Raw genomic sequence first — 21,175 nt, forward strand, 5'->3', positions numbered from 1 at the left:
ACAGGATTTCCTGCAAGGGCTGAAATGAAACCACATGACACAGTCCAGGGTTCTCAAACGCTCATTTCATTTATTCTGTCCATACAAGGTTCTCCTTTCTGTGTGTCTTTTTTTCCTTCTCTTTACCCTCCCACCCCTTAACCATTGGCACTTTAGAAAGGAGTTCATTCTGACATTACACCATACACAGCAAATGCAAAAAGTTAACATTTCATTTTCTTTGCAATTCCTAAAAACATATTGTCCTTTTTTTCCAAGTGTGGTCGTGTCTTCAATTTAAAAACAGAAAAATAAATTTTAAAAATACTTATTTTTAAATAGCTGTGTGTCCATTTTCTCTCTTTGATTTTTTGCAAACCTGCCAAGAGCTTCTATCCAAAAAACACACTTGCTCAGGGTCCTTTAAGGGCTTGGGGTAGTTGACTATACGGAGGAAGGTCTAAAATGTCAGTGCATTCAGATGCCACTACAGTGCATATTAATTTTATCTATACAAACAAACAGTCATCTTAGTCAAATACAACTCTTGCTAGAGGAACTAAGATCTGTTTTATCATATATTTATTTACAGTAAAGTTGCTTGTCCATCTGAAACCACACTATAACTTAGTGCTCTATTAACATGGTGGAACAAAATAAAATACATATATATATATATATAATATAAATATTTTCCAGTCTATACACAGTAAGCAGGAAATGTGTGCAGCCATTTTTCACTGAGTCTCTGTCATTTTGGTGAGTCCAGGGTGCTAAGGGAGAGGAGAGGAGCTTGCCAGAGGCCCTCTGCAGCAGACACAATAGAACTGTGTCTTTATGGAGCCTTTTGGTGAAAGGAGATCAATATGTGAGGTTCGGGGTGTTCTTTTGGATTCCTCTCCTGCCCCCATTTCCAAGGCATTTGTCACACCGCATGTCATTAAATGTCTGGAATTTGCTGGCAGAAGGAACAGCCGTGGCCACCGGCTGGCTTAGAAGGCTCTAGAAGGAATTTAGACGAGAGGAGGTCCTTTCCAGCACTAGGCTTCTGTTTCCATGGCTACTGGTTAGTGGAACCTCCATCTTCAGGAGCAGTCTACCTTTGAAGAGCAGAGGTGGGCAAAAAGCAAACAGGGTGCTTGTCAACTTCACGCCCTACCCTTGTGACCTCAGTAGAGGCAGCTCATTTGTCACCATTTGAATACAGGGTATTTAATGATCAGATAGACCTTTGGGCCTGATCCAGCTGGACTCTCCTCATAGGGTGGGGAAGCAGTAAGGAGAGAGGGCATTAGGGCTGAACAGGGAAACCTTGGGTTATGTCTGCTTTGTTTCCTCCCATCCCAACATGTGGTTGTCCACTAAAAGCTAAGCTACGTGGAGCGAGCCAGGACAGGTGAAAAGGCACCATGACATAATGGCCTCAAGGGTCTTGCCCTCCCTCCGCCTACAGTTTTAAAGAGGGAACAAATGGCTGCATGATAGCTTTAGGGCAACAGTGGGGAAACTTCCAGGCTGAGGGCCACATTCTGGATGCAACCAGAGGCAAAAGTGGGCAGAGCAACAAACATTCCTCTTTGTAGTTTACCTTACAGACATGCAAAATCAGAGGTGGATACACACATGTATATGTATATGTATACGGATGCCTCTCCTCAGCCAAACAAGCAAGAGACACCATCACACTGCAGGGTCAGAAAGGGCCACGGCCCTGCGAGAGTCAGCTCTCGGGCCTGAGCCTTTTAGGGCCTCTGCTCCGCCAAACCAAAAAAAGATTAAAAATGCAATGCTTGCTTTTTTCTGAACTGACTCACTTCTCTCAGCTTCCCCTCTGGCTGCAGCCACCTCTCTCCTCCTGCTGAGGAACAGTAACTGACAGAGAGGCAAATTAGATTTGGGTGTTAAAGGGTAAGGGTCCTCAATCACTGACCTTTTAGGAAAATATCAAACCTCCTTTTTGTAACAGCCTTATGGGAAGGATAAAAGAAGCAACCCCTATCGTTTCAGGGCCCAACCTAGCAGGAAATTCTTTTGTCATCATGGATCAATCCTACAGTCTCCCCACACCCCTTCAATTTTTTTTTAAGTGTCTCATTAAAATCAGAATCAGAACAGTTGTCTTTGGATTAAAATGGGCTGCTTCTGTTATTGCAAACTTGGAAGGGCTGTGTGTGTGTGTGTGTGTGTGTGTGTGTGTGTGTGTGTGTTCCTGCTGTTCTTTCTTTTCCTTCTAAAAATAAAAGTGAGGGTCTGGTCACTGGAAGGACTTATTGCTGCCCCACGGAAGAGGCTCGGCCTCAACCACAGCCGCGGCTTCCGAACCTTGTCAGCATTGAAATCCTGGACGTGAAAAACCAGCTAACCATTCCTAGGGCTGGGCGTCAGTTCGTCGCCTGGAAACCAGGCGGCAGCCCCGGAAAGGAGGCCTTGGCGCCTGCTTCGCCATGAGCCTGGCTTCTGTTTACAAGCGTCAAGAACAGGCAGCAAAGGAAGTGAAGCGAAGGGAGGAGCCGGTCGGGTCTTCGGGGCTTAGACTTGGGAGTCTGCGCCCAAGCTGTGAAATTCATCCGGCGTCTTGTTGTCGCTCTGCCCACCGCCCCCTTGGCGGAAGCCGGAGGCAATCTCATCAAAGGTGCGGCCTTTTGTCTCGGGCACCTTGAAGTAGGTGAAGATGAAGAAGAGGATCAGGAGCACCATGAAGATGATGAAGACGTAAGGGCCACAGACTTCCTGCAAGGAAAGAGAAAGAGGCGGGTTTCATATTGCTGGATCTGCCCTATCAGTTTGGGGCTGTAGCTCTGCCTGAAACCCTGGAAAGCTACTGCTGTCTGTCAGTATAGGCAATAATGACCTAGATGGACTGATGGTCTGATTCAGTGTAAAGGCAGCTTCCTATGTTCCTGTTGTGTTTTCCACCCGGCAATTTCACTCCCTCCCTATTTTATTTCATAATTTATTTTATTTCACAAAACGGATACAGAACTTGATAGTAGAAAACCTCAAACTGGTTAACAAAAAGAATTAAAAAAGAATTGGTAAAAACAGTTAAAACCACCAATTGTAAGAGTTAATTGACCAATGCTTCTCTTTCATACTTTTCTCATCATTTAAGGGTCCTGAGCATCCTCCTGTTTTGCCTGAAAGGTCTGCAAATTAAGTGTACTTTAAACAGCCATGGGTTCCCCCAAAGGATTCTGGGAGCTGTAGTTTATTAAGGGTGCTGAGTTTGAAGACCCCTATTTCTCTCAGAGAGCTACAATTCCCCAGCGTTGTTTAACCACCCATCCCTCGTCACAGGGAATTCTGGGAATAGTAGCTCCAGTTCCCTCACAGAGCTACAACCAACTCGACAAACTACAGCTCCCAGAATTCTTTGGGGGAAGCCATGACTAAAGTATTGTAGTGCTTTAAATGTGCAGTGTGGACATTGCCTTAGTTATGTTGCAGTGCAATACAAATGTAAGTTGACCATTAGGAGGTGCATTGTAAAGAAACACCCACCCCTTGACTCAAAGGACTGAAGCCAGAATCTATGGGGAAGGCCACCTTGCCCAGAGTGAAACTGGCCCAGCAAATCAACTTGCCTCAATGTACTGAAAGCTCATCCCCACAATGAAGTTTGACGTCCAGTTCGAGAGGCCGGCCACAGCGAAGGCTGCGGGCCGGGGGCCTTGGCTGAAGAGCTCCGCCACGATGAACCACGGAATGGGACCCGGGCCGATCTCGAAAAACGCCACGAAGCCAAAGATGGCAATGATGCTGAGGTAGGACATCCAGGCCATTTGCTCCTAGTGTCGAAAAACAAGACCAAGTCAGAGCCAAATACATGCATGGGCGTCTGTCCTCATTATCCACAACAACATTTGACCCTCTATCCCATGAGACGAGTGAGCCTGTGAGTGAGAGAGTGGCCAACCTAAAGTCATACAGGGAGCATCACAGGGAAACTGAGCCCCAAATCAAATATTTCTGTATACCACACGTAAGCTCATCCTCATTGAGCTGTTTCATGCTGCCCTAAATTATATATTTTTAAAAATGATGTATTTTATTTTTTACTTCTAAAAAACCTCAGAGCGTTTCCCCAAGTATGCAGACAGTACCTTCTGGCTTCCATTACTGCAATTAAAAATGTATTCATTACTTTAAATGGTGCTCCAGTGGCCTCTTTCCCCACCCATTTCTAGAGCTAAGGCAGCTCCATCTGGTGTGCAGTTTTGCTACCTGAATGTAGTAGCAAACCAACTGCTCTGAAGGGCATGCTTACAGGCCAGGGGTGGCCAACGCAGCACCTTCCAGATCTGGTCTGGCTTCCAACTCCCATCAGCCCCAACCAGCATGGCCAGTGGACAGAGATGATGGGAGTTGTAGTCCAGCAACTCCTGGAGGGCACCACGTTGACTAGCCCTGTGGTAGATGAAGGAAAGCAAACTGAGCCAGGGACCCAGCCTATTTTTCTTATTTATTTACTCCATAAAATTTATACACCGCTTGATTCTAAGGGGACGGGGGGACAACCTCAATGCAGTTTGCAAAAATAATTAAAAAACATAAAATCAATATAAACAGAGACTTAAAACATGCAAAAAAAATTAAAACAAGCTAGAAACAGATGTACACCTGTCCGGAAAGGCTTTCCTTTAATAAAGTGCATTTAGAAGGTGCCGTAAAGAGTACAATGAAAGCGCCTCCCTGCTGTCTATAGGAAGGGAGTTCCAAAGAGCAGGTGTTGCTACAATATAAGGTTGATTTCTTACAAGTGCAGAATGGCTATTATCTGGCAACTATAGCAGCACCAATTTCTCAGACTGAAGCGGCCGTGTGCGCATATATGGGGGGGGGGGGGGAGAGACAATCTCGCAGGTAAACTGGTCCCAAGTTGTTAAGGGCTAGGGCGTTGGCCAGCCTACTCTGCAGTTAATTCAACCACAAGAGGTTTATTTCATTGTCCTCTGATCAAGCTTATTTCATCAGCTTATTTCATTGTCCTCTGATCAAATGCCACTCACCAGAAGCGCCAAAGCGATGGTCATGAGGACTGCGCACCCTGCCATTCCGGCCAGGCCCACGAGATGCAGAGTCCGCCGTCCAGCCCTCTCCACCACGAACAGCTATCGAAAGGGAGACAAAGAAATGAGTTCCTCTTTGGCAGGATGAATAAACCAGAAGCAGTATGCCCTGAGAAATAACTTTAGTTAGAAGTTCCTGGGAAACCCAAGGGACCCACTCACAGAGGAGCTGCTTGTTGTGTTTCTGCATGACTTAGAAGTTGTTTTAAAACATAGACTATTGGTCTATTTAGCTCTTTTATTTTCTGTGCTGAGTGGCAGCAGCTCTCCAGCATGTCAGACAAGGGGAGTCTATTCTAGCTCTACCTGGAACTGCTGCTGGGGACTAAACAATTGCTGGGATAGCTCAATTGATAAGACCATGAGACTCCTAATCTCAGGGTTGTGGGTTTGAGCCCCAGGTTGCACTGCAGGGGTTGGACTAGATCTGTTTCAACTCTATGATTCTATCTGCATGCAAAGCAGGCAAATGCTCTGCCACTGAGCTACAGCCCTTGCATCCTCCTGCCGATCAGTCTCCATTGCCGGAGTCAGTCATTTGAGTTGCTCCTCCTGCAGCAAAGTGGCAGAATGACTCCAGAAGAGACAGACCTAGAACAAGGACTCGTGGAGAAGCACAGCGGGGCATACTCCTCCAACAGCTTAAGACAGGCATAGGCAAACTCCGGCCCTCCAGATGTTTGGGACTGCAATTCTCATCATCCCTGACCACTGGTCCTGTTAGCTAGGGATGATGGGAATTGAAGTCCCAAACATCAAGGGGGCTGGTGTTTGCCTATGCCTGTCATAGGAGCACAAGAGCCACCCGTTTCAATTTGGACAGCAGAGGTCCCAAACAGAGAGGGACTTACCCCAGTGTCTGCCTCCAGGAACCCTGCACAAATCTCATTATCTTTAAAAATATCAGAGGCCTGTATTTGGGAGGGGTTAATGAATGCAACTAACATGGGTCTAGTCCGAGCAGCACTTAGTTGGATGCAACCAACTGCAGATAGAGACTGCAAGATATTTGGGACACCATTGCCGCCAGTGAGCTCCAGTATTAAAGTAGCCCCTGGCATAAGGATGCCCCCTGCCACTATATTTGGAGCACCCCCCTTTTGCCAGCAGCGAAGGAAGGCACTTACTGAGACCACCGTGAAGGCCGTGTTTACAACTCCTGACCCGATGGTAGCATAGACAGGCTGCTGCACCCCGGATTTTTCAAAGATGCTGGTTGAATAGTAGAATACCTAGGAAAAAGAAAGAAGAAATGTAAAGAGGTGACCTGTGCAGGACCAGTGTCCAGAATCCAGCATCGCAGGGCACGGGAAGCTGCCTTCTACCAAGTTAGAACATCAGATTAGCTCAGCATTGCCTTAAATGACTGGCAGCAGTTCTCTGGAGTTTGAGGCATCTCTCCCAGCCCTACCTGGTATGCCACTGGGGATTGAAAGCAAAGCAAGCATTCTAGCCTTTCCCTAAAAATAAAACAAGATTCTCGTCCTCACCGTAATGCATATAGGATTGATTTAATCAGCAATTAGCCCTGGTATAGGAGGAAAGGGGCAAAGAGAGAAGATTCCTAGCCACGAATGGTGTTGCATCAGCAGACCACTCGCAGAGCCTCTTCACCCTCGAACCAACCACCAGCTCCTCCGCTCCTCTGCAGCCACTTACTGCATTGATCCCAGAGAGCTGCTGGGAAAGCTGCAAGACCACGGCGATGAGGATGGGCTGGCGGTACATGGGCGAGCGGAAAAGCTCCGGGATGGTGACTTTCTTCTCCTGCATCATCTGCCGGCTCTCCTCCTTCATTTCCTGGAGGTCGCTGCTGACGTCGGTCGTCCCTCGGAGCTTCTTCAGGACTGAAGAGAAATGAGGGAGGAATCAGGTGAGATGCACTCATGACTTGCAGGTGAAGTAAGGAAGGGGGGGGGGGAGAAAGAATAGGAGAATAAGAGAGGGCTCTTACACCTTTAAGAGTTACACATAGTAAGCTACACATTAAATGTGCACGAGCCCTGTGTTTTCTTCACTTTTCAATCGCACGATGTTTGCAGCAACTATTTTATTTACTTGTGACATTTCTAAACTACCCTTCATCTCGAGGGATCCCAGGGCAGTGGATAAGACAGCACATGACCTCAGTCACATAGCTCCACCCAGAAGCATGCTACCACTGTGCCACATGCCTGCATGGGCACTGAACATGTGCAGGCCCCACCCTAAAGACCCCTTTCGCAAGGAGGCGGCTGCTCACCACTCTTGGCTTTGTTCTCCTCGTTGCGGTTGATAAGGAGGAAGCGGGGACTCTCTGGGGCAAAGGGCAGCAGGATGCATTGCGCCAAGGCAGGAACAAAGATGAACCCCAGCAAGAGCGGCCACAGGCTATCGCTCCCCATGATCAGATCCATGCCGAACACCTGTAGAGGATGACATAATAATAATAATTTATAATTTATACCCCGCCCATCTGGCTGGGTTTTCCCAGCCACTCTGGGCGGCTTCCAGCAGAATATTAAAACACAATGATTCATCCAATATTAAAAGCTTCCCTAAACAGGGCTGACTGACATAGTAGGGAAGAGGAGGCAGGTTTAATCTGGGAACTCTGAATCTCGGAGAGGTAACAGTGTTTGAGAGTTCTACATTTGCCTGGATCTCTCAGGGTGTTATTATGGAGTAGCTGACACAAGCTCTCTCTCTCTCTCTCTCACACACACAGTCTTTTGTACCAGGCCTCAGATCTCCTGTCCTGACTCCCCACTTAAGAAAAAATTCTTGCAAAAAATATTGGGTTCTAGCCAATGCTCCTCCTACACAAAGTAGACCATTGAAATTAAAAGACAGGTCCATTCAATGGGCTTACTCTGAATGAAGCTGAGCTGGGTACATCCCAAAATAGTTACAAATAAAACACGCACTTGTATCCACCCGAATTCTACTCAGAGTAAGCCCCACTGAAATTAATGGACCTAATTTGACCGTGTCCATTTCACCGGGTCTGTCCTGGATTGGACTAGCACTAGGTACAACCCACAATATTTCATCTACACATGTAAACACGGTTTCATAACGTCATGCATCCATTTACAAGAAGTCAATCACAGTTTATCCACTGTGGTTATTTACTGGGGGTCTTTGGTTATTGTTCTTCTTTTAGCAAAATGTAGGATTATAGGAATGAAAGTAGGGAAGCCTGAACACAGTACAGTGGTACCTCGCAAGAAGAATGCCTTGGAAGATGAAATACTCGCAAGACGAAAGAGTTTTTCGTTTTTTGAGTTGCTTCGCAAGACGAATTTCCCTATGGGCTTGCTTCACAAGACGAAAAACGAAAAAAACGAAAACGTCTTGCAAGTTTGTTTCCTTTTTCTTAAAACCGTTAATACCCAGGGTGACTTCGAGGAGCAACTCATAGCACACGGTGTGGTAGCCTTTTTTGAGGTTTTTGAAGACTTTTGTGATTTTGAAGACTTTGGGAAACCGTGCTTCGCAAGACGAAAAATTCGCAAGACGAAAAAACTCGCAGAACGAATTAATTTCGTCTTGCGAGGCACCACTGTAATGGAATGTTACATTCCCATAACATTCCCATAATTATCAGACTCCATTCTTCAATCAATGTGTTCAGTGCACATCCTTCAATATCTCTTTCATAATATGCAAGTGCTATAGCCCATATGGGTGGTGGTGTTTTTTCAACACTGTAGGATGGTCAACTACTTTATCTGACTTCTAATGTCTTGCGCTGACTAATTTGGCTGCAGTGATCACAGCCGTTGCCAAACTTTTGACATTTACTATGCCTTCCAGCTACTCCAATAAAGTATACCTACAAATGTGTGAGGGGATGGACACACACACACACACACACACACACACACACACACTGCTTATGGAGCAACTTTCCCTCTGAAACTCAGCTTCAATTTGCATCCATGTGTTACAAATCAACATACGGAAGTTGTATGCTAAACTGCCCCATTTTTATTGCTTTCCCCTTTGACATTTATACTTGGAACTGAAGCAGGCAGCCTCAGTCCATCGTAATTGCTTGGCCCAGTGCAAAGCGTCACCACACCCGTCCCTGGGAGATTTGTGTAGCTGGGACTCTGGTTTTTTGGACAACAAAAACTCTAATAGATAAAGCACGTTCCTTCTCCAAACTGAAATCAGAGGTTTCACCCAGTGTTAGAAACTGAGATATGAAAACTAGGAGCTAAATGGCACCTTAAACCTAGGTTATGGGCACAACAATGGAATGTCTAGGCACACATTTCTATAACAAGAATACAAAGCTGAAAATGAATGAACTGCAGCTAAAATATTATGTTCATTTTTCACATGGTCTAGTCTTTCCCCTGCCCACCCCCCTAATATTCATAAGAGGGTCTCTTCTCCAGTCTTCAGAGAGTAGCTGGAAGTGGAGAGGCAGAAAAAGGTCCTCCTTTCCTTCCCCTCTGCAGTTTTAATCTGAAATCTTAGGCGCAGTACTGAACCCAGAGCTCGGAAACTTCTTGTGCTAATGAAATTCCATCACAAAATGCGCCTAGAACAATGGGAGTTTCAAACACTGGCTTCACCTCATTCAGTCAAGTGGGCAGGTATGCATGCATTTAAGGGGAGCCCAGGAGGCAATGACTTTTTGCACAGGATAATTATCACCCTCAAAAAGAACCAGTTTCCCATCATCCCGGAAAAACCATTTGCCCCCATCGACCCCTTTTGCAGGTGCACCGTTTCCCATCCCCCAGCAGAGGGAGCCACCGATAGCCCGCCTCACCTGCGCTATGAGGATGCCTACGACGATGCCCAGCTGGTGAAGCGTTCCCAGAGCCCCCCGAAGGGACGTGGGCGACACCTCCCCCACGTACATGGGCACGAAGCCTGTGGTGAGGCCAGAATACACCCCAATGATGAAGCGACCGAGGACCAACATCTCAAAGGAGCTGGCTATCTTCGAGAAACCCATTAGCGCTGCAGCCAGGAAGGCAAGGCTGTTAGACATCAGCATAGAATTCCGCCTGCAGGAGGAAAAAAGTTGGGCTAAGTGGGGGCATCCACAGAAGTAGAGTGTCCAGCTCAAGGAAAGCGACAGTACTGTTCTATTCCACCTTGGCCCAGGGTGGATAAAAATCAATTTTTATTTTTTTAAAAAATCAGATTTTTTTTATTTAAATTGGATATTTTTGATTTAAATTGAATTTTTAAAATAAAATGCTTTTGGAGGAAAAATCATTCTAAAGATAGTTTTCTGTTTAAGTTACATTATAGTCCAAAGGCTAGTCATCAGGAAATAAGCATTTGTCATGTGTGCTAAAACTCAGTCTTAGTTTAATTGTTTAACCACATCAGTTAACAAACATGGACACATATGCCATAATGTTATTGTTTTAGTTAAATAAATTGTTTAAATTTTTATTAAGGAAATGATTATTTTTCTCCTTCCACTGAATACAGCAGAAAAGTTGTCCAAATACAAAAAGTTAATTTATTAAACTTCACAATAATTTCTGTCTACGTATTTCTAATAGTATAACCAAATCAGTAATTTTTTATATAACTGTAAAAACCACTCTGAAAATTTATTATTCCAAAAATGAAACCTTCATCTGGTTGTCAGTATTAAGGTTATACCAGCAAGAATGAGTCTTTCTGTAAAAAAATGATTTAAATCAAGTCTTACTGACTAGTGATTTAAATCAAATCCACCCTGCCGTGGCCAGACCCCCACCTGGAGCCCTGTGTCCAGTTCTGGGCAGCACAATTTAAGAAGGATATTGACAAGCTGGAAGGTGTGCAGAGGAGGGAGACCCAGACGATCAGGGGTCTGGAAACCAAGCCTTATGAGGAATGGTTGAAGGAGGTCTGGATTTGTGTTTGCTCCAGAAAAAGGATGAGGGGGTGTTGAAACAGCACCAATGAAACAACCCAGGAACATAAGGAGCTGTCTAATACTGAGCCCCTCAAGCTCAGTATTTCCTGCACAGACGGGCAGGGGCTTCTCCAGAATTCTGGGCAAGACTCTCCCACAACCCTACCTGGAAAAATGCCCTTAGGGGTTGAATCTGAGAACTTCTGCACAGAAAGCAGGTGCTCTAGCACCGAACTAGGGTCCTTAACCGCGGAAAGCCAAAAAAGCTCAGCGCTCACCGTCCAAAGCGGTTGACGAACAGCCCCACCGAGAACGACCCAATCATCCCGCCCACCGAGAAGATGGACACGGAGAGGGACCAGAGTGTGGTGAGGGTGCCGCGGCTGATGTACTCCCCATAGCGGTTGTACCACGTGTAGTTGTAGAATTCCTCGATCACCTGCAGAGGAAGAGAGCAAGGAGAGACCCCGTGAATTGAACCATCCCTCAAGGTGGCCACTTTTACCAGATTGGTAGCTGCCCTTCAGAGGTCCTGAAAAGGTTGAAATGTGAAACACCAAGCCACCTGGTAGAAACAAAATCTCTTCCCAATATTAGGGTACAGTGGTACCTTGGGTTAAGTACTTAATTCGTTCCGGAGGTCCATTCTTAACCTGAAACTGTTCTTAACCTGAAGCACCACTTTAGCTAATGGGGCCTCCTGCTGCTGCTACGCTGCCAGAGCATGATTTCTGTTCTCATCCTGAAGCAAAGTTCTTAACCTGAAGCACTATTTCTGGGTTAGCGGAGTCTGTAACCTGAAGCGTCTGTAACCTGAAGCGTATGTAACCCGAGGTACCACTGTAAATCCATTGTGGGTTTTAGTGGGCAAAGAAGTGTTGTGGGGCTAGGTACTGAACCAAATTTTATGGTTTATTTGCTTACCACATTTTGTATCCTGTAAGAGCCACAAGGCTGGATCAGGCCAAAGGGGGGCCCCATCCAGTCTAGCACCCTGTTCCCTGCAGTGATGCCTCAAAGGGAAGCCTGCAAGCAGGGCGTGAAGCCGATGACCCCTTTCCCACCATTTCTTTTTAAGAATATAGGCAGAGTCTAATGGATCAGGCCAGTGGCCCATCTAGTCCAGCATCCTGTTCTCACAGTGGCCAACAGGTGTCCTTTATAGGAAACTCGCAAGCAGGATCCGAGCACAAGAGCCCTCTCCCCTCCAGTGTTTTCCAGCAATTAGTATTCGGAAGCACTGCTGCCTCGGATTGTGCAGCCAGATAATAGCCTCCATAATGGCTATTAATGGCTAGGAGCCCCCAATAGCCCTCTCCTCTACGAATTTTCCCAATCCATCCCTGTTGGTGGCCATCACTGCCTCTTGTGGAAGGTAAATTCCATACTTTAACTATGCACTGTCTGAAGAAGGACTTCCTTCCATCTGATGATTAAATTATGATTTGTTGGACCTACTAGTCGCTTTTTAAAAAATGAGATATAAACTCAAAGTGAATTGCAATATAATAACATCCCCTAGCATTCAGTAATTCAGAGGCGATCAAACCTGGAGGCTTCATGATCTGCAGCCGGAGCCCATTTTACCTGCCAGTCTTGCAAGACCTGCTGCTCAGGATGCCTGATATTAGGGCAGGAGTTTTTGTTGGGGTCAAGATTTGATTTTTTGGCTCTTATTGGTATCAAAACTGCAACGGTTAGTCAGTCTCTGATGTTTTTAAAGTTTTTTTACTGGATAGTTTTATGAACAATTGTTGTGATCAGCTCTTTTTCTCCCCAAAGACTACCTTAAATTGCATGGGGGAGCTTTAGTCCCAACACATCTGGCAGGCAAAATATCATTTTGGGGCTTTAAGGTGGTGATTACTCTCTCCACCAGGTGGCAGCGAGGAGGAGCTTGGCAGAGCACCCAGCCAACCAGGTGACCCTCACCTGGAAGGAAACAAGAGTCTTGGACAGGTGCTTTTCTGTCACCAGTTCATAAAAAAAATAATCCTATGCCATACAGTGCAACTTCCTGGAGGTTTGGTTCTTTGCTGAGTCACCGTGGGATGCTGAGTCACTGTAGGCATGCAGGAATGGACTGGGGCAAGGGGAGGGGGGAAGGCAGGGAGAATACAGCAATGGGGAAAGAGATCCCCCTTCTGTCCCTCAGAACTGCATTTAAATTCTTAGTTTCTTCACAAAAAAGGGCAAATGCTGTTGTTGGAGGCCAGCCTCTCCATCCTGGAGGGAACGTACTCTTTGCCATTTGCATTTCCAACAGGTGCTTTTGTTTGTTTACAGTAATATATATATATATATATATATATATATATATATATAAAATTTAAACAGGATTCCAAGAATAACTCACGAGTCAGGACCCAACAGCTCACATTGCATGTTCGGAATAAGCAATGGATTCCTTCTTTCCTCTCTCACCCGAGGAGACGGCAAACCCCAACTGTTTTTGGACAATTCTGCTGCATTTAATGGTGTTTTCTTTTAAGCTCATTTCTCCCCCATGGGAACCAAATTGGGAAGGAGGGATTAAAGAAACCAAAGCTCCATGCGAAGAGAAGGGAAAAGGCACCAGTAGGCCTTTGGAAGTGGCAAGCGAACCACTGCTTTGCTCATCCCCACTCAGGACTGTGCACTAAATCAGCTCAAACCAACCTGAAACCTTAACAAGCAGCAAACTTGCCTCACGTTTTCATGAATCAGGGATGGGAGACCTGTAGTCCTCCAGGTCCTGCTAGGCTACAGCTCCCCTCATCAGTAGCTGGGGCTGATGGGAGTTGGAGTCCATTCCCATCTGGACAGCCGCAGGTGAGCCCACACCATCACCACAGAGCAATACTGCAGGGGTGGAGAGTCTGTGGTCCTCCAGGTGGGGATGGACTCCAACTCCCATTGGCCCTGGGCCAATGTAGTCAAGTCAGGGATGCCGAGTGCTGGAGTCTAGCAACATCTGCCCCCCACTCCCATCCTGTTTGATGTGTCTTTAAAAGAAAACTTCATCAAATGCGAGGCACCTAAACGGCAAACACACGTCTTATTCCAGATGCTTTTATGAGTCCATTCCCTCAGATGCAATGCCCCCCCTTATTCATCGGATAAAGCTTACGTCGTAATCCGTTTTACTCTTGTGGCACCAAAAAGATGCTTGACTGGTTCTCCTGCAACAGCCTTAGCACAGCTGCTTTTCTGGGAACCATTAAATAAGGCTCTGGGCGGGTCTACGAAGGGCCCGATGAAGAGATAAGACAGAATTGAGAGACTCTCCTCCTCAATCGTAATAAGGGCTGTTCAATCGAGTTAAGCATTGTCTGCACCAATTGTCCAGGGTTTTAGACAGGGTCCTTTCCTACCTTGTGATGAAGATAGGGATTGAACCTGGGATGGCCTGAATGCAAAGCAGATGTGCTCTACCATTAAGTCACAAAAGCCCTGATGATAATAATAATATGATAATAATCTATTATTTATACCTCGCCCATCTGGCTGGGTTTCCTCAGCCACTCTGGGTGGCTCCCAACAGAATATGAAAAACATGATAAAATGTTAAACATTAAAAACTTCCCTAAACTGGGCCACTTTCAGATGTCTTCTAAAAGTCAGAGAGTTGTTTATTTCCTTGACATCTGATGGGAGGGCATCTGACATCTGATCTGATGCAGGAGGATTCTATAGCACAGCATTTTACAATGAACAGAGTTTTGTTTAAATTTAAATGGTTAAAATTTAAATTCAAGTAAACAAAAAACCCAACAAAACAAAACAACCTCTTATAGAATCAGAGTTGGAAAGGACCACAAGGATCATCTAATCTCCTGCAATGCAAGAATCTTTGTGGTTGACAACCATATAAAACATTAAATGTGCCAGTATTAAAAATACTCAAAAGCACTGGTTACTAAAAAGAAATAAATACAACATTCTACATTATCTGGACAGGCTTGCCTGAACACAGAAGTCTTTTAAGGAGGCACTGAAAAAGGGTACAGCAAAGGCACCAGCTTGATGTCAATTGGCAGGGAGTTCCAAAGTGTGGGTGCTGCACCCCAGAAGATTGATTTCTTACAAGGATGGAACTGGGTATTATACAGCACCTTTAACAGTGCCAGTTCCATGGATTGGAGCAGTCAAGTGGGCATATGTGGCGTAATACGATCCCGCAGGTAAACTGGCCCCAAGCTGTTAACTCAGAAAGCTGTTCCTCAGTTGTTGCAATGAAAGAAGTGATTACTTAATTAGCGACGGGGCAATCTCTCTTCAATTCAGTTTGGTTTAATATCTTAAGTAGCAAGTGCACAGATTAAAGCACGTCTAAAAGAGGCAGCAGGAAGGGTATTAAAGGAATCTCAGAACAATAAGCAAGGGAATATCATTTATGCCAGCGGTTCGCAACTATCATTGGCTGGCAATTCAAATAAACATGTGTCTAACCTCAGCAGCTCTTGGCTATGTGCTTAGTACAACAATTATGACTTGGGGTGGGGAGCTTTTGGCCTTGGATTCTATTATTCTGGAATAATCAGGGTGAGGAAGGTCAGTTTTCTTAGTTTGCCGAAGGAGCAGCCCCCTCCATCACATCAAACTGTGGTGCATCTAAATCCTGCAACCTGCATCCTGTGAGGAACAGCCCAGGAAGCCCAGAGCCAGAGCACAAAGGAAAAAACCCCTTCCTGTTGCTGGTCCCCCAAGCACCTGGAAATCAGAGGTATACTGTCTCTGGCCAAGGAAGTTATCTTTAGCCACCCAGGCTGCTAGCCATGGCACACTACTACTCTTGTGGCTGTGGGCTCCATACACTCAAAGGCTGCAAGTTCTATCCCAGCTGCGAACCATCTGCTTTGCATGTAAAGCTCTCTGGTTCAGTCCAAGTGGGGCTGGGGATGCCCCCCAACCGGAAATCCTGGAAAATTGCTGCCAGTCAGTGCAGACAATACCAAGCTAGATGGACCAGTAGTGTCTGACTCAGTATATGAAGCCGCTTCTTATGTTCCTATTATTGGAACATATGCATCATGTATATGCAACACCATGCATCGTTTTCTGTGCCCCTGGCTAATCAAACTGACAGCCCTTTCTCGCAAGGAGGGCTCCAACTCCCCAGTCGTTTTCGTTGCCTTCTCCAAAGCTTTCCCAGCTCCATGTTATCTTGAGATGGAGCTGATCCAGACCACGGTCTGAAAATCATCCCGGGCATACTTAAATCCCACTCTGGAATCCGTCTCAGGGGCATTGGGTGAGTATTAGCCGAGAAGGGTTGAGAATGACGCAGCCACACCCCCCCTCCTGCTGCCCAAGTCCTTTTAAACAAAACACTCAGCACAAGAGGGACTGTTAATTCTCCTGGGAACCAGCTTAACAAATCCCATTAGAGTTGGCAGTAAGCTGGCTAACCGGATGTGCTATTTTTGGGGGGTGGGCAAGGGGGGAGCAGAGGGAGGGAGCCTGAATTTCCCACCTTGCACAGCATTTCCTGCATTTCAAAAGGCAATTTTCCTTTATAACCAGGCCTTTGGCCTCTATCTGTGGCCTTTTAGAATGGGTGGGATGTTTTTAATGTATTTTTCCTATTGGTTTTAATGTCTCTGTGGGGTGTTTTGCTGTTGCCTTGTGCAAGGAAAAGCAACTAAGTTAATATTATTTTTGCAGTTTTGCAAAGCGGGGGCTTATGAGCACCCCTTAAAAAAAAATTATTATTAATTAAAAGGGGTCTCATACACCCCACTTTGCAAATGGAAACTCTATGAAACTAATTCATAGCCTGTTCACGCACAAGCTGGGAAAAAACAACTTTTTTAATGCTTGGTTGCTTGGACACAGCACTGACTCACCACAGGCAACCGTGCAAGCAGGTATGGACAAGCCTTGGATATATACAGCATGTGCTGGACCCACACAGAAGGGCAGGAAGACACCGGCACTGTGCGGATAATGTATCCACAAAGAACCTCTGCACAACCAGTCAAACCAGGCTACATGCAGCCCACACATTTACAAGGGCTATTAAGTCCAGATATAACCTCCATAGACAGAGAAATTATACCTGCGGTTGCTGGGGTGCAACACCAGGGAAAGGCTGTTGAGGGCCTTTCCCAGAGGCCACTATGGAAAGCAAGGATGCTGAACTAAACAGACCTTCGGCCTGGTCCAGAAAAATAAGAATCTGCTTTATACTGAATCAGGCCATTTGTCCACGTAGCTCAGTACTGTTGGCACTGACTGCCAACGGCAATCCAGGGTTTCAGAGAGGGAACATTCCCAGCGCTACCTGAAGATGCTGTTGAGGATTGAATCTGAGAACTTCTGTATGCAGGGCAGAAGCTATACCACTGGTCTACAGCCCTTCCCCTTCTTACACCATTGGGGAAATTGTTTAGGCCTGGAGCACTACATAGCTGTATACTCTGAACCCCTGAAAGAGCAGATGCATTCTCCCAAGGGGGTCAACTGAACATGTATCGGATGTCCTCCCCACCCTGCTAGCACATCTTTCCCTACCATGAACAAGTTGCCTCCTACAAGACCAGCACAGAGGCCACGTGGGTTTGCCCACCAGATGGTTTGCCCATCAGAGAAACTGCAAGCCATTCATTTATTCCTCCCTTTCAGCTCTCACCTTCTGTGGGGCGTTGATGACTCCAGTGTTGTAGCCAAACTGCAGCGATCCTAGGACTGCTCCTCCAACAGCCAGCATCAACCGAGCCGTCATCTGCTTGGGGCGGGGGGAGGAGAGAGAAGAGAGAAAACAAGGCAGATTTTTAATCAGCGGGCAAAGCGACAACTTCCGACACTTGCTCCCTGGGTACCTTCAGACAACCCCTTGAACAAGGGTTCCCTTAAACCACACCCGTGAAGTCAAACGTTTGCATCATTCTGCAAGCTGTGGGCAGGGAGTCTGCTTCACTGTTAAACGGCCCTTACCCTCAGAAAGTTCTTCCTACCTAAGGTTTTGTCACAATCTGCTTCCTTGTCATTTGAATCTATTGGTTTGAGTCCTCCCCTCTGGAGCAGCAGGAAATAAGCTAGCTCCATCTTCCATGGGACAGCACTTCACGTATTTGTTGGTGGCTATCATATTCTCTCTCATTTTTCCCTGGGCTCATGTGTTCCATAAGATGGAAAGCAAATATACGATTTTAAATTAATAATAATGGTGATGATGATGATGAAGAAAAACGGTCCTCTCAGGATATCAGCTCTGAGATGGGATAGGAAGAAAACAGGCCGCTATTGTTATTCCTCCCTAATGAAAGAGGGCAAAACCGGGCATGGAATCTCTCCAGCAGCTCTTTGGCAAAGCCCCTTCCCCACCTCCTTTCTGGCTAAGCCGAAAGCAACAATTAGGGGCTTGTTTCAAGCTGGAGGTTAACAGGGGCCACCAAGTTTGGACACCAGCCTGATCGGGGGGTGGGGGTGGAGAAGGGGTTCTCCCTCAGCCGCAACGGGAAAGCAAAACAGGGGCCCTGATTTTCGCAGGCTGAATTAAGCCGCTTTGGATACCCAAAGCCCCTTTTCTGTTCCCACCCACATCACAGTGGCTCTTTGTTTTGGGAGAGTGGGATCCGGGATCCGGCCTTGGCTAATCCCAGATGGTCTCTCTCTCAATTTGGGGTGGGAGGAATTTGAGGAGCCATGTGAACCTGCTTTTAGGACAATCTGGCTATACCCTTAAGCTTTATTGCCGTGAGGTAATGTTCTCTCTCTCTCTCTCGCTCGCACACAAACAGACACGAATGCCACATTCACTCCATACACTCAAAGCACGGCAATACCACTTTAAATAGCCATGGTTCTCCCCCCAAAAAATAATCCGGGAAGCTATAGTTTGTTAAGGGTGCTGAGAGAGTCATTAGGAGGACCCCACCCCTATTCCCCTCAAAGTGGGTTAATAATCCATCCTCCTTTACAGGGAACTCACAACTTTCAGCACCCTTAGCAAACTACAACTCCCAGAATTCTTTGGGGAAAGCCACACTTCTTTAAAGTGGGAGCATAGTGATTTAACTCTAAGGTGTGAATGTGGCCCACTCCCAAAATCACCCTCACAACAACCTTGTAAGATGGGTGGCAATGAGAGAGGATGTGTGATTAGACCAGTGGTTTTCAACCAGTGTGCCATGGCTAACTGGGATGCCTTAAATGATGGTCAGGGGTGCCATGGGCAACACTGGCCTCTGTCCCTCTTTCCCTCCCTCCCTCCTCTGATGCCCTCTCTTGTCTCTGCCTCCCAAAGGCTTGCACAGCTGTTTATTGCAGCAGCCCCGGCTACAAGAACCGCTGGTGATGGTGCCTCTGGGAGGCATCTCTCTTTGGGGCGGGGGGGGGGCAGCTCAGAGACCAGGGGCGGCAGCAGCGGATGCCCAGAGGACTCCCAAGGAAATGGGATAGGAGAGGAGGCAGAGGGAACACTCCACAAGGGAGGGTGTTTGAAAAGGGGTGAGAGGCTGCCAGCTCTGCAGGCAAGGGGCGACATAACAGGGCTCCTGAGCCCCACAGGGATGCCACAGAAAGAATGGAGTTGGTCAAGGGACCCATGGACTCAAAAAGGTTGAAAACCTCTGGATTAGACAGTTGCAGCAGGATCTTTCTGGCCAGGGTGGGGGTGTTTGAACCAGGCTCTCTCTCTCTCTCTCTTTCCCCCCGCCTCAGCTGTCCTCCTCTGATAGTCTAATGCATTAGATCAGCCTTACAGATCTTTATAGAAAGGTTACCAGCCCCTAACCTTACAAGGTCAAATACTGCAATATGGAACAAAAGCTTGTTTTAAGAATAAATGTGTGTTGAAAAGTTTGTAGCCCTCATTACGGCCAAACACTCTGGAAGCAGATTTCCTCATTTTCTACATGGTAACACTAAGGTCTGCATTTCCTGGCCAAAATAACAGCAGCTTCCCAACGTTACCATTCTGCATGGCAGGAGAGTGGAGCAGAGATTCCAATATGGGAGAGCAACGTTCAAATGCCCATTTACAATCTCCCCAAAACAAACGGTCCAATTTTGTTACTACCCTGTTACCACATGATGAAAGTTGCCATGTGCTTCTGAGGAATACATATGTTAAGGTTTAATTCACACCTTTTCTTCTTCATTTTCCTGGAATGTATCTCAATACTGCCTGCACTGACTGGCAGTAGCTCCCCAGGGTCTCAAGACAGGAACCTGCCCCAGCTCTAACTAGAGATGTCATTGGAGATTGAACCTGCATGAAAAGCAGCTGCTCTGTTTGCTGAGCTACGGCCCTTCCCAAGGTTCCAGGTTTTCAAATTTTGCAGGCTTACCTTAAAGGCTCACCACAGCATCCCCAGATATGTTCGTTATTGCTTGATTTTTTGAAAATTTATTTTGCAAAGACAAAAGAGTGTTCACCTACATGCTAACTGCAAAGTTCTACGAACCGGGGATGGGCAAAAGGTTCTTTAACTACAATTCCCATGAGCTCCTGTCCTAGCACGGCCAATGCTTAGGGATGAAGGCAGACGTGGTTCAGCAACAACTGAGCATCACAAGGTACTCTGTGCTACATCACGTGTTTTATGCCCTTGGAAGTGATAAAAATGCCGCAGCAGAAACTGGCCGGCCGCACCTGGAACCAAGCAGCTGCAGTCTGCTGGGCTGGCACCCAGTTCCTGTTAGTGTGGGTTGCATAGCTGTCAACCTTCCCTTTTTTTGTGGGAAATTCCCTTATTCCAGCACCGGTTCCCGCTGCTATCGCGGATTATTAGATATCCCGTAGACTGTCCCCGGGACAGGTGAGGCTGCTGATCCCTTATTTTCAAATCTGAAAGTTGACAGCTATGGTGGGTTGGGTGGCCACATCTCTGGGGCTTGAGGGATGCCCCTCGTGAACAGAGTGCACCTAGCAAAACAAGGGGAGACCCAGCACAGCAATCTCCCAGCCTTTTCTGCCACAGCTGCCCTTGTTACATTCGCTGTTTTATTCTGGGTTTATCTGTTGTTTTGACGCGTTGCAAACCCCGTTTGATATTCTTTCTTTAAAACATAAAGCGGCGTGGAAACGAAATGAATAAGAATAATGAATAATATTGGGAAAGTTATAAAGAAAAGCTTTGAAAAAATAGAAAGAAGAAAAGAATGAGGAGGAGTCACTAATAAGCTTCCAAGGAATCCCAGAACAGTCTGGAAAACCTCTGGCTGCTGCGGAAAAAAACTGAGCATCTGTAACAGTCCGTGAGGCTCTGGGCAAGATCATAGGATTGTAGAGTTGGAAGGGACCCCAAGGGTCATCCAGTCCAGCCCCCTGCAATGCAGG

The 21,175-nt window shown here is 46.4% G+C and overlaps 1 protein-coding gene across 2 annotated transcripts in view; it reads right to left on the bottom strand.

Annotated features, from left to right (window-relative positions):
* Positions 1-45: 45 nt before the first annotated feature.
* Positions 46-21,175, bottom strand: part of SLC2A1 (solute carrier family 2 member 1) — a 42,416-nt gene continuing 21,286 nt past the window's right edge. The window contains exons 2-10 of one of the 2 annotated variants that reach the window (XM_081017166.1): positions 17,522-17,614; positions 11,187-11,347; positions 9,817-10,057; positions 7,291-7,453; positions 6,708-6,895; positions 6,176-6,280; positions 4,989-5,090; positions 3,560-3,767; positions 46-2,705 (exon numbers count right to left, since the gene is read on the bottom strand). In XM_081017166.1, the coding sequence (XP_080873292.1) occupies positions 2,509-2,705; positions 3,560-3,767; positions 4,989-5,090; positions 6,176-6,280; positions 6,708-6,895; positions 7,291-7,453; positions 9,817-10,057; positions 11,187-11,347; positions 17,522-17,614 (1,458 nt within the window). In that variant the 3' untranslated portion in view covers positions 46-2,508. Of the gene's footprint in view, positions 2,710-3,559; positions 3,768-4,988; positions 5,091-6,175; positions 6,281-6,707; positions 6,896-7,290; positions 7,454-9,816; positions 10,058-11,186; positions 11,348-17,521; positions 17,615-21,175 lie in introns of both variants that reach the window. The other variant, XM_081017165.1, reaches the window with a different exon arrangement.

This window comes from Podarcis pityusensis (genome assembly GCF_964106645.2).
Source record: "Podarcis pityusensis genome assembly, chromosome: 8".
Taxonomy (NCBI): domain Eukaryota; kingdom Metazoa; phylum Chordata; class Lepidosauria; order Squamata; family Lacertidae; genus Podarcis; species Podarcis pityusensis.